Source organism: Myotis brandtii, unplaced genomic scaffold, assembly GCF_000412655.1.
Source record: "Myotis brandtii unplaced genomic scaffold, ASM41265v1 scaffold125, whole genome shotgun sequence".
NCBI classification, from domain to species: domain Eukaryota; kingdom Metazoa; phylum Chordata; class Mammalia; order Chiroptera; family Vespertilionidae; genus Myotis; species Myotis brandtii.
Window position 1 is genome coordinate 10,572,216 of NW_005354385.1, and position 27,940 is coordinate 10,600,155.

At 40.8% G+C, this 27,940-nt stretch overlaps 1 protein-coding gene across 1 annotated transcript in view; it reads right to left on the reverse strand.

Moving 5' to 3' along the window:
• ACVR1 (activin A receptor, type I) overlaps nt 1-27,940 on the reverse strand; it is an 81,513-nt gene that overhangs the window by 13,307 nt on the left and 40,266 nt on the right. The window contains exons 4-8 of the mRNA XM_014534160.1: nt 19,827-20,090; nt 17,440-17,651; nt 13,228-13,327; nt 9,446-9,592; nt 619-894 (exon numbers count right to left, since the gene is read on the reverse strand). Coding sequence (XP_014389646.1) covers nt 619-894; nt 9,446-9,592; nt 13,228-13,327; nt 17,440-17,651; nt 19,827-20,090 — 999 coding nt within the window. The remainder of the gene's footprint in view (nt 1-618; nt 895-9,445; nt 9,593-13,227; nt 13,328-17,439; nt 17,652-19,826; nt 20,091-27,940) is intronic.

Below are 27,940 nucleotides of genomic sequence, written 5' to 3' on the forward strand. Positions count from 1 at the left end.
AAATTGGTTCAGGGATTTTCTTCCCTCTTGCTTGATTGATAATTTTGCTGTGGTTATAGAAGAACAACTTTAGAAACAATTTTTAAGACAAACTCACTTCATATGCTATGTATGTGTACCTACTTTGTGTAAAGAGCTGTGAAATCAGAATGCAACAGTATGGTGGCCTCTGAGGGTGGGCTGGGGCAGGGACTGACTGAACAAGCATGAAGTGATGGTCTGGGATAATGGGAAAGTCTGTCTCTCAATAGGGATTTTGGTTTTACAACATTTGTCAAAACCCTTGGATTGTATACTTAAGATTTGTGTATTTCCCATGAAATTTAAATTTTACCTATAAAGAAAATAAATAATGAACTCTAGTGAGTGATACACTGGTGTCTTTGGACAGAAGAGCTCTTTTGTCTGCAATTTACATTGAAATGTGTCAACGATTAAGAAGGATTGATGAATAGGGGACAGAGAGATATGTGATAAAGCTTCAGAATAGTAAAATATTAATGGGAGAATCTAGTGGTTGTGATACAGTTGTTTACTATCTTCAATTTGTCTGCATGCTTGAAACTTTTCACAACAAAAAGTAAAAAAAGTAATTTAAAAATATTTCTAAAAATTTACCCAAATCTGCTATGCAACACTGTCCATTCTTCTTCACCAGGATGTTTTTGCTTTTCAAATCTCGATGAGCAATGGCTGGTTTCCCTTGGGTCCCAAATATCTCTATGTGCAAATGTGCGAGACCACTAGCAATGGACAGCACTATTCGCAGGCAGCTAACCGTATCCAGAGTAGTAAGCTGGAGATAGTCATACAATGATCCCATTTCATGGTAATGTGTGATCAACCACAACTGGGTACTGGAGTGTCTTGATGTCATGTCTGAAGCAATGAAACCTGGAGCGAGCAAGAACAAAATTAACAGACATGTGAGAATTCCACACTGTAATTTTTAGTATCCAGAAATAGTGACCCATGCAGTAGACATCTGTAACAAAATATAATTAATCTAATCAACAACCATGAAAGAAGGTTTACAGAAGCATCAACAAAGAAACATCATAGTATTGATTGCTTAAAGGGTACTGTCAATGAATAGAAAAATTTCATATTAATTTCTATGGTAAAATAACCCTTTAAAAATATTTTACACTGCATTAACATTTAAATAGAAATATTTTTTGTGCTTACCCATAATAACAGTGCCAAACTCTTTATCACACTGATATTCCAAGCACAGATTATTCATCAACTACCCAAAAAGAACAGAAAACTGGAACCTAGACATCTGTGTTCTAGTCCTGACTCTGCCTGTGATTTGCTGTGTAATATTGACAACTCATTTAGGCTCTTTGGAGTCTCTCTGCTCAGTTATAAAATAAAAGGATCAGTTTATGTTAAATGACTGACAGATTCATCAAATAAAAAAAGGAGCCAATGAAATATAACAAGCAAATGATGCTCTCTGTCAGTCACACAGGAAAACCAAGATGATAATGTTTGTTAGCTACAAAAGAAGACAGATATGAAAAGGAAAAAATTACAACACAATGTGAAAAGTATTATAATATTATCTCCAAAGGGCACCAGGAGTCCGGAGTAGGGAATCATAATAATTCAGACCAGATGTTCCAATAGGCTTCCATCAAAAGTAACCACTGGTCTTGAAGAGAAATGAAATACTGACAGATGTAGATAAAGAGGTAGGAAGAAGTTTTTCTAGATATTCTGTGGGGACTTTCTGGGCATAATGAAGGAACTATAGAAGTCTGAGGCACTTCCTAACCTATGGAATAAATTGTGATATGTATGCTTGTTATTTTGCTAAAGAAGTGCTTTTCTAGCATTGCTTTTCTCTATATATTATATTATCTATATATATAAACTGTTAAGTGACTGACCGTCCATCTGTCCTACCAACTGACCAGCCGGTACACATGACATGCACTGGCAATTTAAAAATAAATGTTGACTCACGCATGCGCGATACATTTAAAGCTCTCACTGACGCCAAACGCATGCCTGTGCACGAATCCACGCATCAGGCCATCTATACATATAAAAGGTTAAATGACCAACCATTTGTCCGTCCAACCAACCGGTACATATGACGCACTGGCAATTTAAAAATAAATGTTGACTCGCTCATGCGTGATATTTGTCCCCGTCTGACACTGGTCTCCCATTTAAATTAATTTGAAGACAGTTTCACGTGATGCCAGCATTTGTGATGACTATTAATCAATCACAAGGACAAAGTCTAGACAGAGTAGGAATATTCCTACCTGAACCCATTTTCAGACATGGTCAGTTATACGTTGCTATCTCTCGAGTTTGACGAGCGTGTGACATTAACGTTAAAGTTGTAAATATTTCATCACAAGGGAAAATAGTCAAGCACTCTGAAAGTGTTTTTACTCTTAATGTGGTATACAGGGAGATAGTAGAATAAATTTAATCCATTTATCAGTCATTGTTTTTATCAATGTTGTTTTTATATCATGTTTTTGTTTTTATATCATGTTTTATATCATGTCTTTGTTTTTATATCATGTTGTTATTGTTTATTTATTAATCAATTTATATATTATTTTAATATACATTTTACTAATTTTCTTTCATCTCTGACACTTCTATTATAGAGAAAGGGAGAATAGCAATATTAAAATATTTCTTCTAATTAACTTCCTTTTAATGTGCATGAATCCGTGCACTGGGCCACTAGTATAATAATATTCTTCTATATATTACATAAAGAAGAATGCTAGAAAAGCACTTCTGGGCTTTTAATATATATTTATATGTAACATATAATGTACATTACGTATCTGTATACTATAATATACAGGGTTGATTTATAGTTGCTCATATGCAAAAACTACAATAATTAATAATAATAATAATACAAGAATACAATGTTTCTCGTACTCACAACTGTAAGCCTACTTTTGCCCTGCCCTGTGTATTATAATATATTTTATAATATACTAGAGGTCCAGTGCATGAATTCGTGCATGGGTGTGGTCCCTCATCCTGGTCAGCAATCAGGCGGATCGGGGCCTGCCGGCCCAGGGGAGGGACCATGGGAGGTTGGCTGGCCACAGGAGGTTGGCTGTGGGAGCATACTGACCACCAGGGGGCAGCTCCTGCATTGAGTGTCTGCCCCCTGGTGGTCAGTGTGTGTTATAGCTACCGGCTGATCATCCGTCATCCCATCGTAATGGTTGCTTAGGCTTTTATATAGAGAGATGTATTTATTAGAATATATGTTATATATATCATATATATGAACTTTATGGATAGTAAAATTTGGGACATATAAATAGAAGATAAAATTTTTTTAAAAGACAGATATGACTTGAGGAAGAATTAAACATCTTGCAAAAGTATAAAGTAAGAGAAATTGCATAAAATGCCTTACCATCACATAGTACATTGTGTAAAATGTACTCACTTTCACATATATTTTTTTCATGGGATTTTCCTCAATAGAACAGTGAGATAGATATATATCATTATACTCATTTTAGAAATAATGAAGTTGCTGCTGGGAGATGCCAAGAATCACAAAGCTATTAAATTGCAGCCAACCCCAGGTTTGGAGCTGGCTGCCCTGGTACACCCTACCTCGCATAGGAAGCTCTGGGAACAAAGAAAGGTCTTCTATTTGATCAGCAGCATCAACAATAGAAGCAGCTATTAATTATTGAGTGCTAACAATGCACCAAGCACTTGACACACAGTCCTCCAACAACCGCATGAAGTAGGCAGATTACATCCCTGACATTCGGTGTGCTGCAAAAATTTTTAAAACATTCAATTCCTGACTATTGAGTCAGAGGCACTGACCTCTTTCCCCTTAAATTGTCACATTTTAAAAAAAAAGTGACAACAGCCAACAGTATGCTGTGAATACCCTGTCTTGAACCATAAATACATAGGCCATATAATAGTGTTGCATCTTATTGGTCACATTGCATAATAAGGTTGTGTTTGATTGGTTAATTCCTGGTACCAAAAATCCTTATATACAAGTATAGGAACCTGATTTTTTTTTTAGTTATTTTGGAGCAAAAAGGGTAAGTAATTACTATTATTGTTGTTATTATTTTGTAAATCAATAAAAATCATATCTATTTTTTGTCAGATTGGCAAAAAATACATTTTTTGGTATGATCCTTTCTCAGAGAGAGCTACTGGCGAAGTTTCAACCCGTCCCCATCCTAGCAGAGAAAATGGTAAATTGGTTCAGGGATTTTCTTCCCTCTTGCTTGATTGATAATTTTGCTGTGGTTATAGAAGAACAACTTTAGAAACAATTTTTACCTTCAGGAAAAATAAGCAAGATTTTAAAAAGCTGTATTTCAGGTGTGAATTATATTACTCCACTTTCTTCAAAAGGCTAGAGCATTTTTATAAGATAACTAGAGGCCCGGTGCACGAATGCTTGCACTGGTGGGGTCCAGCCGGCCTACCCCAATGGGGGCCATCAGGGGCGGGCTGGTGGGGACTAGGGGCCACAGGTGGTTTGCCAGCTGGCCCCACCCCCACTTGGGGTCCAGGTGCCTGCTCAGGGGTGGGGCTGGCTGGGGCAAGTGGCCGAGGGCATTCCGGTGGTTCTGCCGTTCAGTCAATTTGCATATTACCCTTTTATTATATAGGATTACATTTTGAGTCAAAGTTCTTCTGTTTGTGGAGATTGAACAGGTGCCTGTAGGTTGGAACTCTGGCACAGCCCTGGATGTGTTCATAACAGGGACAGAAGGTGACCAGGGCAAAAGCCTCTTAAACAGCGAAAGGCATCCTCCAGATTTCTTGATAGCTAAAATAAAACCCCAAATCTTGAGGGAAGTAATCAGTGCTCCTTGGGAGCCTCTCCCTGGTGATCTCCCAGGAACCAGGCATGGGCGGCTCTGACGGCTGCGGGAGGGAGACCACCACACAGTAGAGCGAGGTGCTGAGTGCTGGGCCCCAGAAATGAACTCCTGGGTTCCCACACTGGTTCATCATTCCCAAGCTGCATGATCTAGCACAGCTCACATAAAATCTCTTCCTTCTAAGACATCGGTAACATCATCATCTACCTTAAAGGGCTACTGTGAGAATAAGAGTTATTAGAAACAAAATACTTCAGATGATGCCTAACACATAGTAAGTGTTCAAGAACAGTTGGTTATTATTATATGTTAAAATAGCCCAGGATTCAATGACAACCACAATGATTTTGTAATGTAGTATCTTTTGTGGACAGTTTCTTTTACTTCCCCATTGATCTCCAGAAATGATGACTGATGAAAATGTTAAGCAGTACCTTTTAAGAGTATGAGAAGGTTCTGGAGATGGAGGGTGGTGACTGTCACATGACGTGCACGTGCTCTGTTACACTGAGCTGTACACTTCACTTAGTATGGTAACCATGGTAAATATCGTGTTATGTATATTTAAAACAATTTTTTTTAAAAAACAGTGTAAGGTAATTCTCAACCTCTTTGGTTTTAGCAGTGAAGAAAAGAATGTGCAAAAATATAGAACTTTGGCCCCAACTCACAAAGTGGGCCTCCAATGGTGCTGAGAGTAGAAACCGGTTTTCCAAATTTCCACTACACAACAGGGCTTCCCATTACTCATTTAGCTGTTGACTTCTACACCAGTCACAGCAAAAGGAAGAGTTGAAGTCCAAACTAGCCCATTTGAAAGATACTGTTTTACAAGTTTAATTGGGAGGATAAACAATGAGGGCCCAGAGTTTTACATGTATGCATGTGTATACTGTATATATGTATGTATTTGTGTGTGTAATTTAATTATGTATTTGGGGAGCTAGAGTTAGTAATACTCAAGGATGGGGGGAAATCATGGCCTGATATTCAAAACACAATATGCTCTTTTAATGGAAGAGAAAATGATCACAAAAAGCCTTAAGTCTCTACATCCAGAAAACTTGTAAAGCAGGGAAAGAAGTTTAACAAAAAAGTTTATGCATTTCTACAAGCTTTCTCAATGAAAAGGCTACACAGTAAGATCAATCCATTGGCTGTAATTATGATGAGGGTGGCAAGAGCTCATGAATTCAGAATTTCCGTGATTCGTTGGTAATAATAAATGGACAATGTTTTTCCCTCTGTGATCACACTAAGGAAACTTAAGTTCTCTCACAGGAAATCATATTGCAAATGTGACCTTCAAATTTCCCTTGTGATTAAACCCAACCTAATAAATATTTACTGAGCACCTTCCATGGGTAGTGTACTGTCCTCAGTGTTGAATGTGAAAGCAAAAACAATGGAAATAATTCTTGTCCTCATTGTAATGAAGTGGTATCATAGGTCATTTAACTTAAGTGCATGGATAAAGTGACTATTTGCATAGCACAGTGATATACAGAGCATTTTGCTCAGTGAGGCTGCGGGCCCCAGAGAATGAGAGGGGATGCCCAAATATGTCCTTCCTTCAATAAGTCTCAGACCCGCATGCTTCTTAGCAATGTGCATCTGCCCAGTAAGAGTAATGCTAGTGTTTAAAGCTAAGCACTTCTTGTACCTCACAGCTTCTAACACAACCAATGCTTTATCTGTTGCACAACTTCAACCTGTTTCAGTTTCAGAGGAAAAATTGGTACACTAGAGGGTAATTTTGACGGTTGATGAATTTTCACTGCATACCCTGAGCCAGTGGTTCTCAGCCTTCCTAATGCCACGACCCTTTAATTAATACAGTTCCTCATGTTGTGGTGACCCCCAACCATAAAACTATTTTTGTTGCTACTTCATAACTGTAATTTTGCTACTGTTATGAATTGTAATGTAAATATCTGATTTGCAGGATGCATTTTCAGGGGTCGCGACCCACAGGTTGAGAACCGCTGCAAGAAACAACTCTATTAGTCTATGACCATCTAGCCAACTACAGTATAGAGTACACAACTGTGGTTAAGTGTTAGAGTGCCCAGTGTGATTTTCAGTTCTACTATTTCGTCATCTGCTGGGTGATGTTAATCTCCGTGTACCTCAGTCATCTCATCAGTTAAAAGTGAGAAACAAGAGTACCTTGCCTCTTATGGTTGTGATGAAGCTTAAATGAGAAATCACACATAACTGCTAGTAACTAGTCATCACTATTGCCACCTATTGTCATCATTACTGTTGTTACACACATGCATCCAACCACAACACAAGACAATGTGTGATAAGACTTATAGCAGAGGTTCAACGTGAGGAGTGCAGAAAAGCACAATTAAATCTACTGGGAGATACTGGAAGGGCACTCAGATGTTCTGATGGAGGAAGGCGTGATTGGAGGGTGGGACAGGAAGAGTGGGTGATCAAAAACAATGTGAGCAAAGGCACAGAGACTTGACTGTTCATGGCAATCCCAAGGAAGGGCAAACATCAGAAGTGGCTGCATGTGGGTATATTTGTACAGGATGCTTCAGAGAATCCTTGGAGCCCAAAATAGGGAGTCTGTCATGTCAGGCCCAGAAGTCACGATTGCTGCAAGCAATGTGAGAGTCAGCAGACACATAGAGCAGAAGTATCTCAGCTCCCCAGGGGAAGATATCTCATTATAGAAAGAAGGATTGGAAAGGGAAGACCAAGAACCACAATATAAGGGAGGAGGATTAGGTGATGACTAGGGCCCCAGGGGAAAGGGAAGGGCAAAAGTCAACAGCAGAAACTGAGATAATTCTGAGATGAAACATACCACCATACTGATGAAGCAAAGCTTTGGACAACTGTCAAACTATTATTTGGAGACAACCTGGCTCAGGTTTAATACTAAATTGGCAGTACAATCAAACACTGCTTAACGATGGGGATACATTCTGATAAACATGTTGGTAGGCAATTCTGTCACTGTGAGAACATCATACAGTGTACTTAGATGGTATAGACTACCACACACCTAGGCTATATAGTCAGCCTCTTGCTCCTAGGCTATAAACCTGTACAGCATGCTACTGTATTGAATACTGTTGGCAATTATAACACAATAGTATTTGTGTGTCTAAACATAGAACAGGTACAGTAAAAAATGTGTTGTCAAAGATAAAATATGGTCCACCTGTATAGGGTACTTACCATGAATGTAGTTTGCAGGAGAGGAAGTTGCTCTGGGTGAGTCAGTGAGTAAGTAAATGATGAGTGAATGTGAAGGCCTAGGGCATGACTGCACACTACTGTAGACTTTATAAACACTATACACTTAAGCGACACTAAATTTATAAAATGAGATTAAATCAAGCACAAGAAAAAAATGATGCAATCAAGAGACATGGTAAACACGGAAACTATGAGGCTGTTGCTTGCATAACACGGCATACTGTTTTACAGTAAACTTTCTTTTTATAAGTAGAAAGAGTATACTCTAAAATAATGACAAAGTATAGCATAGTAAACACATAAACCAGTAACATAGCCATTCATTATCAAGTATTATGTACTGTGCATTACCGTTTGTGCTATACTTTTATACGACTGGCAGCACAGATTTGATTACACCAGCATCACCACAAAAATGTGAGTAATGTGTTGTGCTACAACATTTCCATAGCTACAATGTCCTGGGCGACAGGAATTTTCCAGCCATTATCATCTTATGGGACCACTGTTGTATAGGTTGTTCGTCACTGACTGAAATTTATACTGCGAATGACTGTACCGGAATAGAAATAAATTCTGCAAATAGCTTTGTGTATGCCAAACCTAATCCAATAGTCACAACGTGTCCAACACTATCTTCTACAGGTCAAATTCTATATTAACTTTATATCCATCAATTAAAAAGCACACCATGCAGCATTCGTCAAGGATGTATTAGTATAAACACATTTACAGAAACTTTTCAAAAAACATATACGCCAATGGACGCAAGGAATATTCTCACCCTTTATAATTCCATAGCAGTATTTTCAATGAGCTCTCCACATATTTCACAAATGTTTTTAAGCTTTAGTTTCCAAATTAAAATGTATGCTAAATCCCTCTGTAAATCTGGGCTTTAAAAAACGATGCCTAGTTTGAGGGAATGTGCATTTAATTACGATGTCCCTGGGAGCTGTGAATCTCTAGGAAATCATCCAAAGAGCTTTCTTAGTTTGATTCAAGTAATAAATATTCAACAAGGGTGTGGGGTAAGTAGAACCACCGAGGAAGCCTTGAAGTGAACAATATGGGGCAAATTTCTGTTGTTTAAATGACAACCTGCAGAATGAGAGGGAACAATAACAATTTCCTTTTCATCACTGAGAGAACCTTCCAATTTCACTTCTCTGCAGATATAAACAAGAAATTAGTTTTAAAAAATTAAACAGTATATACATGCGCAAGATCCCTATATCGCTTTTCAGGAGAGACTGGAAAATTCACAGGCACCCCATCAGAGAGGGCAAAGGCAAGCAAATGATTTCTTTCTAGATAAAAATCATGAGGGGAATCACCCTGGTACTCACCTAAAATATTTTCATGCCTCAGCATCACAGTGTTGTACAATTCTGTTTCCCTGAACCACGACTTCTCATCCCGGGAGGAGAAGATCTTCACAGCAACATTCTCCCCTTGCCAGCTGCCCCTCCACACCTCACCATACCTGCCTTTCCCTGTGGAAAGCAGCACAGAGGTGACATTGGACAGGACAGAAAAGGTCGCCAATAAAGTGCATACCTGCAACTCTTAACCATGCCCACTGTTTACTGGGAAAACTCAAGTTTGGGGACATAAATACCAGGACCTTTTGCCTGTAAAGGTAGAACCTGCCCCTCCCAGCCACTCCACTGTGATAACAAGTTAAACACCCTCAGTATCTGCACGGTACAATTAGCTGCACACGATAAAGTTTTACATTTGAATTCCTCTATTAAAGGGTCTGAAACACATAGAGTTTTTAAAAGCACATGAAAGTTAGCAAAACTTAGAAAATGGTGCCGATCATTAGATTTCAGTGTGGTGTGGAAGGACAAAAACATGTATACAGCTTTACATAGACAATTATATGTTTCAAAAAGGAGACCATTGAGTTTGAGATGTGTTGTTCTGAAGGGTTAAAAAGGCAATCACACACAAGCACACAAAAAACAATGCTGAGAAGGGGATCGACAAGCAGCCACTGCCATCCCTAAAGGATTTCTTGGCGGAGGATATAGTTCAAAAGAGGATTTGCAAAGTCTTAAACACGTAATCCCAGAACAGTCCTGATTTCTGACATTGGTCATGGGTATTTGCTTGTCAGACAGCCCCTGCAATGCCACCCTGGGCCACACGGAAAAGACCAAATGGAGAAGACATTTTGCAGAATGTGGTGACTAGCTGTGATGATTCTGCTGGGTACCTTCCCTCTCCGGCAGCAGCAACACAACTATCGGCTTGTCAACTCCATGCGCCCTCTGCCACCCTTCTCCTTAATTATAGGAAGGGGTGAGCAGGGAGGTTGGGAGGAGGAGGTAATTACCACAAGACTCTGGGGATCAACACGGGGTATAATCAAGGGGTACGTGTGCGGCACCTAGATAATCATGCAGCAGGAGATACAACTTGCAGCGCAGTGGGGCTTTCTACCCAGGCAAGTGCTGCTGGGAATCGCGGCTGGTAATAAGCAGCTGTGGCACCACCTGCACAGACAGGAAGACAGCTCTTTGCTGAACAACTAAGCCGCCAAAAACCCAAACAAGGAGAGAGAAAGCATGTCTGTCCGGGTGACTCACCTGAAACATGATCAAAACCACTCAATTTAGATTTCCTTAGAACAAACAATGTTCCTACTAAATAGCAATTACTAATCCAAAAGGATGTTAAATGTGGTCAGTAAGTGGTCACTGGGAGCCCTTGTCAGGTCACACAAAATAGCACAAGATTAATTTTAATAAAATCAGTTAAGTCAACTGCCCAGCATTTCTAGCTCAAGATGAAGGCTGGGGGGAAGATACTACAAAATCAGCTGCTAGGAAATGATAGGCTAATCTTTTCCTGCCTTAGTTCCCTTCCTTATCTTTAGTTGCCCTTTGTCCTCAGAGTCTCATCAGGAAGGAGAGAAAATTTTCCCAGAGAATTGCAGCCATTACTAAAAAGTTCCCTTAAAGTCTTTTTTTTTTTTTTTTTTTTTTAAAGAAAACAGAGTGAATGTCAGGATAAGTAGAGAGAATTAAAATAGAAACCTACTTCAATGGTTCTCAAACTCTTTTATGTTGTCAAATGCTTTCTACAAATGCATCCTTATGAATATATCCCTGAAAACAGAAGCAGAGCTGCCCACAAAGGGAACCCCTCAGGCCTCTGAAATTTAGGGGTTCACTGGTCATCGCCTGGAAAAGAACTGATCTAGTCCAGCTTCTTTGCTTTTGAACCAATAATGATAACATACTATCCAAGCAATTCATCACATACATTTTTATTTAAACTATAGCACATGAACACGATAAGCTACTAAAAAAGGCATTGCTTTTACTCGTCTTCAGCACTAAACCAACAAAATGCTATATTTGAAATTACATTATTTCAAAAATGACTGAAGAATATCTCTATAACCAGAAACAGTATATATGTTTAAAGGTGCAACATTATTTTGCCCTTTGAACTCTGGGGTCAATCTCTGAGGACTGCCCTTGAGACCTGCTGCCCTGTGAATGGTGAGGATGGGGGTGAGAAGGGCACGTGTCTCCCTTCACTGCCTTCTCACCACTAGCCAGAATCCCTGGTTCATAATCCAATAAGATGTTAACTGGTCCAAAAGGACAATGCTGGCTGGATGCAGTGAGCACATTTGGGACCTTTTTATTTTCTCCACTGCGGAGAAGCAGTGTGAAGTGGTGTTCGGAAACAGTCGAGTAGCTGCAGACTTAGAGAAGAGGCAACAGGCTCCAGCTGACCGCCTGTGTGCCTGAGTTGGGACTTGCTGCTCTTACTATTCCTGTCCATCCCCCCTTCTACTACTGGGTTTGGGGGTGTCCTGGTTTCCCGGAAAACAGCGAGAAAAGCCAGAGCACAGCAGCCAAGTGGTGGAGGGAGCCATCTCCCCCAAAGCTGCCGAGTCCAGCCCAGAGGAACCAGGAGAATCAGGAGGAGAGGACAGAGATGTTGCCAACCCATTAGCACTACTGTGGTCATCCCTGCATGGCATCTAAAGGAGAAATTAATGAAAACTATCATGTGGCTGGCAAATATCCACCACAACTAATAAAAAATGAAACTCTGAAATAAAATAAAAACATTAGAGCCCTGGCCAATGTGGCTCAGTTTGTTGGGCATCATCCCTGCACTGAAAGGTTGCCAGTTCGATTCCCGGTCAGGGCACATGCTCAATCCCCAGTAAGGGGCAGGGGGGAGGTGTGTGCAAAGGCAGCTGATCGATGCTCTGCTCTCATATCGATGTTTCTCTCTCTCTCTCCCTCTCCCTTCCTCTCTCTCTAAAAATCAACTTAAAAATCTTTTAAATTTTTTAAAAAATAAATAAAAGCATTTGGTACCATCTTTGTAGGGGAAAATCCAGTAATATATAAAACAAGCAATGAAAAAAGTCATAAATTTTGACCCAGAAATCCTAATTCCTAGGAATTTATTCTGAGGACTCAAAAGAGTGAAGCAATGGGTGCAAAATCTTTCTCAAGTAGTACTGTTACAGAAAAATGAATATTCAATAGATGATTATTACACAGTCTTTAAATATATTTACGATGTGTCCAAAAAGGGGAAATGTGAGCTTAAAACTAAAAAAAGGGACACAAATTGTACACACACTATGATTACATCTATGCGTAAATATGTTCCTATATGGAAAAACTGTGAATGGCCATAGAGAAATATATATATATCTTGTTTAAACAGATTATTTCATTATTTTAAAAGGCAGGGGAAGAGTGAGAGGGATTAGAAACTTGTAATAAGCAAGTTTATGGTCCTAAAGCCTACTTACCTCGGATCATCCAATACCTACAATGAGGAGCAGCCCTATTCATTCATGTTTCAAGCATTTCCGTCATTCCAAAGGGTGGACTTGCAACAGAAAGCTTCTGACTAAGCATGGTCTCTACTAACTAGTCACGGACTCTTTGGACAAGGACTTGTGCAAGTTTAGGTGCCCCAACACAAGTCACACAGAGAACAGAGACAAAGCCACACCACATGGCTACCCCCCACCTCCCGATGTTAGGAAACAAGAAACAGATTTTCCCAAGTGCCATCCTCCTTCCAGAACCACAACTAACACCGCACATAACCCGCAAAGGAAGAGAAAATGCATTACCGACACACTCCAACAGTGTGATCTGACGAGCCACTGTTCTCTGCACCAGAAAAGGAAGGCCAGAGCCGCTTCCCGACGTACACGAGTGATCCAGTAAATCCTGTGGTTCCAGACAAGGAGAAAAGACACTGATGAGAAAGAGCCCTCGAATTAGAGCATGAGCATGCATCGCGTTATCACTCACACAGCGCAGCACCCTGGCTGCCATTAGTGTGCGTGAACAGCTGCTATCACTGGTTTTATTAGAAAAACCAGAAGCCCATCCTTTCCCTAATACAGGATAGGTTTTCCTGAGGATTACGTGGTCCTTTCATGCACTAACAGTTTTAGAATTAAATATATAAAGAAGTTGAGTGGACAAAGTCGAAGATGGGAATCAGAAAGTCCAGGCTGAGCACAGGGAAAGTAGCAGAACAAAGACCAAGTAGAGCAAAAAGAAGAGAAAAGAGCTTCAAGTCCCAGGCTGGGCCCAACTGACCATATTCTACTTTGCTTGTCATTCATTATCTAGCAGAGGATCCCCTCTAGCTGACATGCCAACTAAGGGGCTCTCATGAGAAACGTACGAATTAGGAATAAGGAACAGATGGCGCTCGTGTAGTAGAAAGACACACCAGTGGCCACCTGGGTCATCCAACTGGCACACTCCAGCAGAGAGGGGCTACCTGGATGGAGGTGTTACCCTTTTTAAGTGAGTGAGGAGCAAAGGGGTCAAAAAATTAACACCAACGTGTCATCTCTTGATGGGAGTTAGCCACGACTCAGAAAAGCTAAAGCTTTCATTGGAAACATAAAACCATGCCCCAAATCTACTTCTAACAAATAACATATTATGAAAAAGAGTCCCCATGAGTTCATTCATAAATATTTCCTTCTTAGGAAAAGAAGAAAGCAGAGGTCTTTCTGTATCAGAAATGGATTGTCTGCAATATACATTATTGTGCCCCCGTGTGATGGTGATTAAGGTTGCAGTCACATTGAGCTGACATTCCTCATCCTTTCCCAAACGTTTTAGCTGGCCTGTTAATACGATACACTGATTTGTTTGAATTTCATCTTTTTTTTTGTAAGGTTGCAGTCACAGTGAGCTGACATTCCTCATCCTTTCCCAAACATTTTAGCTGGCCTGTTAACACGATACACTGATTTGTTTGAATTTCATCTTTTTTTTTCTTATTCTGAGTACCACTGTGAAGTACTGTTGATCAGCAAAATTACCAAAAGCTGAATATCCAAAAGAAAAAAAATTAGAATCCTTAAAACCACAAAATGGATAATCAACAGGAATTGAGTAAGATGAAGGAGACTTCCACATTCCCCTAACCATCTATTTGATGTTCTTTTTTTCTCTTTATTTATTCAACATTTTGAGAGAATAATCCAGAAAATTAAACTAATACGTTATTTTTGCCATAATATATAACCCTGGTCCCCAGGATGGGGGTGGGGACGAAATCAACCAAAGATATCCAAACATCTACTTCAACTCTGAGACCCCAAGGCTGCTTTTCAATGTGGGGGAGCTGTTTAGTAAGATGTGCTTTGTTGAATCATACATGAGCATATTGCTTAAATGAGCAAGTATGAAGACCAATAGGGACAACTTGTTTTAAATAGTGTTGTTTACTGTGTTGTTATATCGCACTATACTGTCATCGAACATGGTTGAGTTGAGAAGGCCATTTTAGCATATACTCCCATCCCTCTTTCAAAATTATAAAAACTATTTAAACAGTAATTCACACAAGATATTCCTATTATTGTCCATGGTGATTAGTTATGTTAGCTGTTCTGAGGAATGAAGTTCTGACAAGTCTATTTCTGAATCTTGCTTTGTTAAATCTTTGTCAGGATTTATCCTTCTATCTTCTTTTTTTCAAAAGATGTTTTATTGATTTTAAGAGAGAGGGGGAAGAGAAGGAGAGGGAGAGAGAAACATCAATGTGAGAGCATAACATGGATCAGTTTCCACACACTCCCTACTAGAGATCAAGCCAGTAACCCGGGCATGTGCCCTGACTGGGAATCGAACCAGCAACCTTTTGGTACACGGGACAATGCCCAATCAACCAAGCCACACCAGCCTGGGCAGCCTTGTATGTTCTTGCTGCTAATTCAATAAACTTATTTAATTTTCCTCAAAATGTGAAATTAGTCCTAACTGGTTTGGATCAGTGGATAGAGCGTCGACCTGCAGAATGAAAGGTCCCAGGTTCGATTCCGGTCAAGGGCATGTACCTTGGTTTCGGGCACATCCCCAGTAGGAGGTGTGCAGGAGGCAGCTGATCGATGTTTCTCTCTCATCGATGTTTCTAACTCTCTATCCCTCTCCCTTCCTCTCTGTAAAAAATCAATAAAATATATTTTTTAAAAAAAATGTGAAATTAACCTCTAAGTACTTTTCTAACAAAAAACTGTAATCCTCTACTTTTTGGAATAACATGTCCTCTCTTTTTTCCCAGTTTTGCTGTACTACAATTTAAATAGGTAGGTAACAGGAAGCTCAACAAGGGTCTTCCCCCTTTTTCATACCAAAAAGTACATCTGACAGGTGGCCCAGTACTGGGGAAGGCAGCAGGATGGGATATTTTCCAGCCTGGATCTGCTCTTACCCAATGTTTGAACAGCTCACCAAAAATGGTCCAGGTGCAGGACCTGAGCTGCAAAGATTGTCAAGGGCACGTCCTCTCCAGTAAAAAGGAAGTTGCAGGTCAGGCTTAACTACAGAAATGTCAGACACTTTTAAGCATATTGTCTAGAAGATTTAACACAAGAGGATCTTAAGTGACACATGATCATGGCATTAAATAACATTGACTCCCATTACAAAATGATTACCTTGTCTTTCAATTCATCAGATTATGAAAAGGAATCTTGATTTGGTATGAGTATGTTTTTAACACCTCTCTAACACTCACTAGTGTGATGCCTTTTTCAGAGGAGGCACCAGACTCACTCAGCATAGTATCCTTTTAGAACATTAATGCTTTTTTCTTTTGCACTTTACGATAACCCTTTTATAGCAAATAATTCCCTTTTCCACTTTTTAAAGTCTCTTTAAAATTAACACTTGAGCCCAGCTGGCATGGCTCAGTGGTTGAGCATCGACCCATAGGAGGTCGATTCCCCGTTAGGGGAATATGCCCAGGTTGCGGGCTCGATCCCCAGTGGGAGGTGTGGGTCAATAATTCTCTCTCATCATTGATGTTTCTATCTCTCTTTCCCTCTCCCTTCCTCTCTGAAATCAATAAAAAAATATATTTTTAAAAACAATAACACTTGAAAAACAAATTTAAATTGTAAACAAAAAAGGAAGACAGTCACTTTTTACTGTGATTTCCTCATTTAGAAATACACAAGAGTACTTTTAATGCATATACATACAATAGTTTCAACCCTGTGCTGTTCATTAGGGTAGCTGCTAGCCACATGCTGACACTGAGCAAGTGAACTGTGCTAGTCTGAACTATTGTAGGCTGTATGTGTAAAATACATACCATATTTTGAAATCTTAGTTTAAAAAAGGAGTAAAATGTTTTATTAGTAATTCTTTATGATTATATGTTGAAATTATAACTATATATATTAGGTTAAATATATTGTTGAAATTAATATCATCTGGGGTTTTGTTTTGTTTTTACTTTTTTTAAGGTAGCTACTAGAAAATTTAAAATTACATACGTGATGCACATATTTCTCCTGGACATCACTGGGTTTAGCCACATGACTGCACTCCACAAGGGGGCAGCACAGGAGCGTGAAAAATTTAATAGCTTCTTTTTTGAATGTCAAATTTTAAAGTCTTAAATTACAGGGTGTTAAAATAATCTAGAAGGAAGAGTGATTTTTAATACTAAGCAAAAGGTGTTTGTTATAAAAGCACTTTTATTGCTAAAAGAAAAAAGTAACTGAGTACCATAAATTCCAAGGCTCTCCTCTCGCCCCCACCACCAACAGGGCACTTTTCCCTTACTCCCCCAAAATCTGCTAAAGTAAATCCCATCTCTCATTTAATATAAACACTGTCTAAAATGAATGTTCTCCAATAGGGGAGACCAGACAGGTGCCAGCACATGCTTGCTTAGGATGTGCATGGCCAGTGCTATGTGTGCACACTGTCCAGTCACCAGCTACTGTTAGCTTTCATGCTCAAAACAAGAAGGCATCCTCAGCCATCTTCCTTATGCTTGGGATGCTAGGGTGACAACTCACTGCTAAAGTGCTGTCTCCAACATTGGTGGTGATGAGCCCTTCGATGGTGCCGTACTCCACATCTCTGGGATTGAGGCGTTCTTGGTTGCGCCTTTTAAATTTTCGGAGAGCAACTCCCAGTAGGCAAGCTAGAAGGCATACTGCGAACACTACGGACAGAATGATGAGGCCGACCTCCAAGTGAAAATTCTGTGTTCCAGAAAAGGATTTCCCTGGAAATGGGGGCGAAAACGGTTGTAAGGATCAATGTTTACTTATTATTTAATATTGATGACCAATACCCTAACAGGTAGCTCCAGATCCTGACCACAAAGTCTCACAAGTCACAAAGTGTTAAAACTAACATACTTCCTAACACCTGGCCAATAGCCCAGTCATTTTAGCTAGTATTCATTTAGACACAACTGGAAAAATTCCATTGAGTACCAACTGTATTAATGAACATATATGAGAGTGCTTTTAAAATATAGAGTACTATACAAATCTCTGGTGCTACTCTTATTAACTTGGATTTGATTTGTAAGGAAATTTTATCATCAGCCCCTTGCAGACAGACATTATGCTCTACTATCCCTAGGAGATAGTGCTGAGTTAAGACCAAATTGCCCAATCTCTCCAACGTATCTTAGATGTTTGTTGCTGAATTCTCATTGATCTTTTTATATCATGTTTTCGCCTAGGAACCTATTCCTTCATCTGTTCTTTTACTCAATGTCTTCAACATCCATTCACTCATTCAAAACATCCATTCACTGACTCTTCAGGCGTTCTTACATTACCCATCCAAATGTTCATGACTCAACACTCACACACCACTAAAGCAAACATTCTCAAAGACTTTCTGCCTGCCTAGTGAGTTCAATCAAATTTTCTTACTTGGATAGTGAAGGTCCATAATTAAAAGATCACAAAACAATAATTCTCTCTGAATTTCAGACGCCTTCATGACATTGTCACCAAGCCCCGTTCTTCCCAACATATGACTTACTATTTTCCACGTCCCTGGCCCCTTCAGCGATCCAATCTCAAGCCTACTTTCCTTTATACATTTCTTTTAACTTTCTGAATCCAACTAATTTAATCAACCACTTGGCAATATACCCCATGGCACGTATCACTTGTACTATAAAGTGTAAAACTAATTATATACAACATTAAATTATAAATATTACACCTCTCTAATTAAATTAGAAATTCCTTAAGTAAAGAAAATAACTTTCCTATTACAACTCAGAGGCTAGGAACTTTTCAAACTAGAGATATAATTTTTGTGTGAATGCAGACATTTCTTCATGTCTCCCCACTCTATTAATAACAAGTAAACTCACAAAGTTTAAGAGTACAGTTGTATTCCATCAGGTAAGCGTTTTAGCTGTAACCATTTAAGTACCTAATCTCTCTTTTAAAAACTGTCTCTTATTATTCAAACCTATTTGCTTATCAGAATTTAACCTTTTCTGTATGCCTGAAGGTCATCACCATATTTTCAACAATTACTGTAACGTGACCGTGCATCAGTCTTTTTCATTTTTTGAGTCTCCTCCCTTGCTGGCTGACATTTCCAGCAGTGGATGCTCCCACTAGCTTCTCCTACTCCATTTTTTGGGTTGATTCTCCTTTTGTGAGAGCAAAATTAAATAACCATGCCTATTAAAAATGTACGATATTATTAAAAGTAAATTTGCCTTAGAGTGACTCTACACAGACTAAGGTACTTTAATATTTGTAGAAACTCTGAGCTAGCAATTTCAGGCTCATTTCATGGGAAAACAATTTCAGAGGAGGACTGATTTCCATTGGCTTCGGAATCCACATTGAATATGACACAGAGAAGATTCCACATCAACTCCAAGGTTCATGGGAAGTCTCACACAGCTTCACAATTCAGTGGTGGATCACTGGGAATAGGACATGAACTTTTAGTGAGCCTTTCTTTGTCTCCTTCCTTATAAAGAAGAGGTTTTCCACTCAGGCACCTAAGTCTTAGGTTCCATTTTCCTCCCTACACACTCAACTCTTTACTAAGCAGAATGTTTTCTGAAATGTCGAATGGCATCCTGGCTCATTAACTGGAAAGGCATCAGGAACTGTTGTCCACCTGTGTGTGACTGCTGAGAGAGACCTGACCAACCAAGATGTCCCTGAGGTGGACATCGCCTTGTTGACTTTCCCCCAAAAGGATGTCCATCCTTCCATCCTCCTCCTTTTAGATTCTACAGGTTGTGCCTTTCTCTTCTTCACCCAGAAACCACCTTCCCTGTCACCCACTGCCTCTGGTTCAAAGAGTTGGAGGAAAGCCTTGGAGCTACTCCCATCTTTAACCCACAGAGAATCAGCCCAACACTAACAAAAACCCTTGATCTAAAAACAGACAAGTGCGTGAGAACCTTTAGTGGGCAGCTGGGCCGTGATGTTCCTGTTGCACCAGTCCCCCTGGCAGCACTCCACGGCCTGGCCAGGCGATGGCGGGGTCTTACAGGTCATCTTCCCCTGCTCATAGACCTGGAAGCAGCCTTTCTGGTAGACGTGGAAGCCATCGTTTATGCTCAGTGAGGAGAAGCACTGCTGGCCTTCACAGTGGTCCTCGTTCCCACAGGAGAGGCCTTCACACACACACATGTACAGTTTGGTGTTCACCTTGGGCTTCTCATCTGTAGAAGGATAGAGAGGAAGAAGGGGAGTCACTGAATGGATTATACACCCATGGGGGGAATAAGACAGTTTCTCCAAGACCATTGTCCACATTCTGTAGTCTTGTATCTCTCACTTGACCAAGTACCAAATGATAATCACTACTCAGTATATAAACTCACTTATATAAGCTGTGTACTCTTTTAGATTCTACTAGGCCAAAGAGTGGTTATCATTTGTCCACAGGCTCCAGAAAATGAGTTTCTCCCACTGTGGTTTACGTGTTATCTTCAGCCCAATGGGCTCTCATCTCCTAATTCCTTCATCAAAATAAAATGTTTTACCAGAACATAATGCTCATCTCTTTTATTTTGTGTAAGAAAAAGGATGGTTCCTAAATATAGTGTGTGCCAAAAAATGAATACACACTTTGAATAATTATAAAGGCAGTGTTTATTAAATTACATTTCGTTTTGAACCTGGAGAATATTATGCTAGGCGAGGTAAGCCAGTCAGAGAAAGACAAGTATCCCATGATCTCACTCATACATGGAATCTAGTGAACAAAATAACCTGATGAACAAAACAGATCCAGAGACATGGAAGCATGGAACAAACTTCTGAACCTCAGAGGGAAGGCAGGAGGGGAGGGTGGGTAGGAAGAGATCAACCAATGAACTTGTATGCATATATGCATAACCCATGGACACAGACAATAGGATGGTGAAAGTCTGGGGGCGGGGGTCAGGGGTGGGCTAGGAGAGATCAAGGGGGGAAAGGGGGCATCTGTAATACTTTCAACAATAAAGCTTTAAAAAAGTACATTTCGTTTTCAAAATTGAGCTATTAAAGTGTGTATACGTTTTTTGGGGACAACCTATTTATGGCAGCTGTTAATGCCCATTCCTGCTAGCTCCATACAAATCTTCATCAACCAGTAATACAAGAAATGGTCACGTTCCTGCTGTTACCGGTCTGCTTCAGCAATATACCACATGGTAAGAGTTTACAAGTCTAAAATTACAAACCCATATTATCAATACTTTAAGCTAGATGCCTAGACTAATTTTTTTAACAGTAATAATACTGAAGTTTTTACATTAATTACAACGGAAATTCATAGCTGCTCACATATTTTCAAGTGGCAGAAAAAAAGTTTGGCAGCAGTTATTGAGGATGAGGGCACAAGAAGACAAAGGGAGCAGAACAATGTTTGAACAATAAGGTCACAGATGGGATCCAAGGCACAGCCCGCACCTGGTGGGCCTACGACGCAATGGAAAGAGGCAGAAATGTATCATCAGGGAAGCAGACCTCAGCAGACTCCTGTCTCTTTCTGAAACCCTCATTTGCAGTTTCATTTTTCATATGCTCTGTCGCCCCTGGGCCCTCTTGTTTGAATGATTAGTTCAGACTTGCTGGTCACAACAGTTTCCACTAGTTACTAGCGGGGAAGGAAAGTGAAGATAGAATATAAACAGCCACGTCCTAGAAGCCACTGGTTAGTTAGCCGTGGCCACATTCACCCTAGCACTGTTCATATAAGGACATTCCGAGCTCCCTGGGATGGTCGAAGGCACAGACTGTCTGCCTTCTCATCCTGAACCCTCTGCCACAGGTCTGCGAGATAACTGCTTCTTTCTTAAAATAACCAGTCGGGTGGCTGTGCTTTTAAGAGACCTTAAGGTAAGGTCTTTGAAAATGTCAAGTTCATTTACACAGATTTGTGTGGGTGCGCGCAGAGATGTGGGTTATCTCAAAAAGGGGGAAAAATGGCATTCTTAATCTTTCTTCTTCCCTCTTCAAAGTGAAAATAGTTCACTGCCCACTGAAATGTGGGTGCCTCGTCCCACAGAGTAAGTGCATGCAGACACAGACACAAGGCCTTCTATTTATAATTGACTTGCTAGTTCTTTTGAAAACCACAAGGGGCTTATCCAAGAGCAAAGACATGCCTGGAAGCAGAAAATCCAAAATAGCCGCTGACAGTATATGTATGTCACCAACTCACCCCCTGAGACTCAAAAGCCCTCAGACATTTTTAATGAGCAAAAACTGTAATGAGCCAAGAGATGGTCTTTATTTTCCCTGCCTAGAGAAATCCAAGAGAAATTCCAGCACCAATTTATTTCGATGAGGATGAGAAACATATATATATATCTGTTGACATAATCCAGCAAAAAGTTTACACTTGCCAAAAGCGAGTTGAAAGATAATATTTCTAGGGAGTCTAGACATGCTTGCCACTCTCGAATGGCACAAAGCTGGCTGAGGGCTGCCAACAATGTTGCCCGACAGGTGATGATTCTTTGGAGGGAAACGGATGGGCAGAAGGGAGGAGGGTGCTAGTATGTCGTATTGACTTGTTTGTAATCTACAGCAGGGAATTCGAAAGGCTATATTTAAAAACGGCGCAATAATGCAATTTCTGTAAATTCAAACATAAGCTTCTATTTTAAAACCCTAAGTATTTTTTAAAGACTACATATATCCAAGAATACATACCTAACACATTAAAGAGGTTGTGTCTGTTGACAGTAAGTTGGGGTTGAGGGGTTAGAGTTGGGATGAAGAGGTAAAATGAAATAGGAGAGTGATTAGCTGTTCATAGACTGATAATGGATTAAAGAGAACAAATTACTTAACTCACTGTACCTACGGTACACTAGCAACAACTATAAACAAGCACCGCTGGCCCTCCATACCCGCGGGTTCCACATGTACAGATTCAATTAACCTCAGAGAGAAATATTCGGAGAAAAAAAATGTTATGTTGTTGCTGATGTGTCTATACCAGTGATGGCGAACCTATGACACGCGTGTCAGAGGTGACACGCGAACTCATTTTTTTGGTTGATTTTTCTTTGTTAAATGGCATTTAAATATATAAAATAAATATCAAAAATATAAATCTTTGTTTTACTGTGGTTGCAAATATCAAAAAATTTCTATGTGACATGGCACCAGAGTTAAGTTAGGGTTTTTCAAAATGCTGACACGCCGAGCTCAAAAGGTTCGCCTTCACTGGTCTATACTATGTAGTTAAGCCTACAATGATTGTACAGTCTTTTTTCTTGTCATTATTCCCTAAATCCGTGGTCGGCAAACACCGGCTCATGAGCCACATGCGGCTTTTTGGCCCCTTGAGTGTGGCTCTTCCACAAAATACCACATGCAGGCGCACGTACAGTACGATTGAAACTTCGTGGCCCATGCACAGAAGTCGGTTTTCGGCCTGGGCGAGTCTATTTTGAAGAAGTACTGTTGATATTTGGCTCTGTTGACTAATGAGTTTGCCGACCACTGCCCTAAACAATACAACTATTTATATAGCATTTACATTGTATTACGTATTGTAATCGAGAGAAGACTTAAAGTGTATAGGTCGGAGGATGCGCATAGGTTGTATGCAAATACTTTGCCATTTTATATGACAGACTTGGGCATACACAGACTTGGGGGGTGGTCCTGGAACCAATCTCCAGAGGGTACCAAGGGACAGCTGTAACTCTAGACAACAGAGGGCTCACTGATCACTGATCCTATGGAAACGGATGGTCCAGAGGACCAAGGAATTAATAACACTTTGTGGTTCTAGTAAAAACTGTCAAATTTTTAAAAACACAATAATAATAATTCTTCTAATGTGCTCTCAGAGCAAAGTCTACTTTTAAAGTTCCAGCCCAGACTGAACTCTGCATCCACAGATGCAAGACCTTTCCAAGGTCAGTGGTTTCTAGCAGGACGTGGGGACTGTCAGAGGTTTGGACTGTAACCTAAACAATTTTGCCAGAATTGAACAGCCTCAAGTAAATATGGTCTTTAGTGAAATTCAACCCACTGTACTCACTATGGGGTCATAAACTAAGTCAAAGGGGTTCATTCATTTCTCAGTCTCTGTGAATCTTTATATTCCTATGGTGGTTGAGTAAAGATGATCAGGGTTAACTACTTCTAAGTTAGTGATTCTTTTCAGTAAGATGTCAAAAAAACAGAGTTTTCATATCCTCCCCTCCACAATCAAGGGAAAAAAAAAAGGGAAGAAAGACAGCTGTTAATGATATGTAATAATTAACTCAAACTCGGATATAGAGGAGCCATGAGCTCAGTCCAGCAGTTAGCTCATGGGAAAACATAAAACTTTCACCAACTTCGTCCTATTTTGTTTCTCATCCACATTTCACCCTCTGAATTTGTACATTCCCACATAACTAATGAGCAGAGCCCTTCATATATCTCTTTTTCATATACAGACAAATATAAAGACCCTAGATTCCTAGGAACAGAAAAATGACCACATGCGCACGCCTGCGCACACGCATACACGTTGGTTAAATGCCACTTTGGCAACTTGATCCGGCAAAGTGGATTAGTCAAAGAGATGCCAAAAGGATTTTCCGAGCTAGGATTACTAATTCAACAAAGTTAAAAGCAAGGTAGCAGCACTTTCAGATCTTAATATTCACAATTCTAAGGAACACAGCTGGCCCCAGAACGCCCATGACTCACTGTTTTATAAAGTCCTGTCAAATTTTGGGAATAACCATAACATGTGTGGGCCTGTGATATTTCACTTGGGGCGGGATTGTGGTGGGAGGGGAGTAAGGGTACGAGAATGATCACAAAACCCCTCTTAGGGCCAAAGGCAAGTGTCTGCAGACCTCTCACCTCGCAGACTGTGATCTGAATACCGTGCACAGCAAAGATAATCGCCTTCTCTGACTGATCTCCCACCGTACTGACAGGAGGCGCCACATCTGATAGGAAGTATTTCACACTTTCCTATTAAATAACCAGGAAGTGTCCTGGCAGAAGGCAAGTCTACTCCACCTAACCGACAATGATTTCAATAATTTAGTCATTTAAAAGTCAAGCCAGAGGTATTCCCTCTCTGAGGAGCTCGCCCACATTGTCTGTTCTAGAAGGCACCTCCCGGCATTACTCAGTGTTATGGCTGGCACCGTGCGCCCTTTGTATCCCGAGCAAGGCCCCAGAGCACACTTGCAGCCTGTGTCTGGCTGGGAGCAGCAGAGTTCAATGCCCCTTGGGAGGATCTAGGGCTGGCTCCCCAATCAGAGGTGCAGGCTCAGGACCCAGGGGTTCACCACAGCCAAATCTTTGAAAAGATCTGTTTTGTTCTGGGTAATAACCTCACCATCTGGGCACACCTAGTCGCATGGCCCAATCTTAGCCTGGCAGAGGAAGAGGCAGAGTAAAGAGCGCCATGAACTTTTCAAACTTGTCCACAGTCTGGGATAATCTTGTACCTCATAGTAAAAGCGTTCACCTGTGCGTTTTGAGTGGGACTTGAGCAATCCAGGCACAACAGGATGAACTGGGACTTCTTCTCCCCAATGTTCTCCCTCTCTCCCTCACACCTGTCTAGTCATGCACTCCCTGATGCTTTAAGGCATTTAAACTGATCATCATTCTAAATGGTGCACAAAACCCCACATTTCCCAATAACATCTGTGACACAACAAACAAATGAGGAAATGCTACAAGGAAACCAGCCTCTAACTGTGATCCCAGGAACAGCCTGAATTTCTTATGGGCTCACCTCAAAGTAGCACACACAAAAAAACACAACGCACATGGTTATTAGAGGATGGTTATAAAAGTCCAACAGCTCAGAACTTTATAGGCTAAAAAAGGAACGCCAAACATCCCTGGACTCCTTCCAACAGTATCAATGATTCATTCATTCAAAATGACGGCTTATATGAGGGCTTATAGATATGGGAGTCCTTCCATGGTCTCCTAATCCGAGAGTACAGTTTGGCACCTCTCCAGAATCTGAAAGCATTTGAGGTCTCTGGCATTAAACAAAGGCTTAAGGAAGGATTTTGCAATGCCAGGTAGCACTGCCAGCAAGCCAGCTCGTACGACAGAAACACAGAGGTCCGTCCGGAACGCCTCGTGAAGGGCATCTGACGGTCTGGCAGCAGGCAGGCAGGCGATGTGCTCAGGGCTCAAATACACCAAGTGCCCAAATGCTCTGATGAGAAAACACTCATGATAAATCACTCTTTTTTTTCTGATCAGAGAAGTTGATACTTGGTGAAGTTGGAAAGCCAAGAAGGAAATGTGTTCTAGGAGTTAAGAGAGAGAAGAGAAAAATTTGAATGAGATCACATTATATTCAAATAACAACAAAATAATGGTGTTAGGATTGCCAAGATTTTGAACTCATGATGCCTCCACTCCAGGTGTGTTCTTCCTCAAGGTTCCCTAACTCAGCCAATGCCACCCTCATTCAGATGTACAAGCCTGATGCTCTCTGGCTTCCACTACTCTCAAAATTGGCAAAATCATTCATCTGGCCTACAAAAGTCCTGGTGGACCTGACCTCTGCCTCTTCAGCCTTCCCCCAGATCCCTTCAGTTCTTAGAAGGCCTCTTCCTGCCTCAGGGTCTCAGGCCCTTTAGGTATGGAATTCCCTCCACCTGGATGCTTAGTTCCCTTCCTGCCGACACCCCTAACCCCCTAGTTAGTTCTTATGCTCCCTTCAGATCTTCCTTACACATCATTTCCTCAAAGAGCCTTTGCTCACACAGCCAAATTTAAAGTAGAAACCACCTGTCCACACTCACAAACATGTGTGTACGCCTGTTCAATGTCTAAGTCTTTCCTCACTGTGAGCCCCATGAGGGTAGGAACCGAGCCTCCTGTGCTCACCATTCCAGACCCCTCAACGGCCTCAGTACTTGGCAGGAGTACCACCAGCCTGAGGACTATCTGCTTCAGAATGAATTTTCTCTTCACAGAAAGGATTCAGAGGTGGGAAGAGACATGATGCTGGTTTTCAGAGCAGACTGAGCCCATAAAGTCTTTAAATGTCAGCAGAGATCTTAAGGCAAGGCTTAGTCACCTAGCCAGCATGTCTGTGCAAACCACTCCCTCCGAGAGCAGCTTGCCACGGCCTCACATCTGCTCTCCTACCCGGGCTCACAAGTGTGGAAAACCCATCCTTCTTGGGGTGTGCTGGGTTTTCTGTTTGCTTGTTTGTTTGCTAGGAGAAAGAGGCAAAACACAGGAGCTCCTAAAACGGGGAATTAATACATTATAGAGCAGCGGGGCTGTTACAAGTGGTCCCTCCTTGGATGGTTGATTTGAGGACTTTTAGCTTCTACAATCAAAACACAGTAAGTGCCTGACTCCAGTCGGCTGAGAGGGGTCGGTCATGCGGGGCTCGCTGCTCGGCAGTGAAAACCATGCCCCTGGTCTTTGCTGCCATTTCTCTCCTATTGGGAAAAGAACGGCGTGCTCAGCAGGCAGCGGGGAAGAGCGAATTACATCATTTCCCCCCTCTTGCTTTGCTGAAGGTGATAAGGATTCCGAAGTCATACTGCACTTGAACTGCTAGAGCTGAGAGAGGGAAAAAGTGCCATCTGTTTATTTTGTGTCTGGCTGACTCCCTGTCTGTGAAATAATCCCTGTAAATGAAGCCTATTGCAGCAGCCACACCTTCCATTTCAAAGCCAAAAACGCAGTCTGTGTTTAAGTGACTAACATTATGGGGCACTGACCTAAGACAATATCGGTCTGTCTTTTCCATGTTTTTTATGATCCCCTGAATGGATCAAAGACTTGCCTTTCACCCAGATGCCGTGTCTGTGAAGCAACTCCTGAAGGGCTATGAACATGGAGAAAAGAATGACCCCTTTCTTCATTTGTGTTTTCAAACTTCTTGAATCTGCTTCAGAAAAGCAAACAATGGCAAGGCCTAATGGAAATGACCTACTGAGGAATTCTTGTGGAGAGAACATACCCCCACCCCATCCCGCATACTGACAATGCCCGTGTCTGAGGGACGCTCCAGCCACGGGAAGTAATTGTACCGCAGTCTGAAGGAGGAGGGGAAATGTCC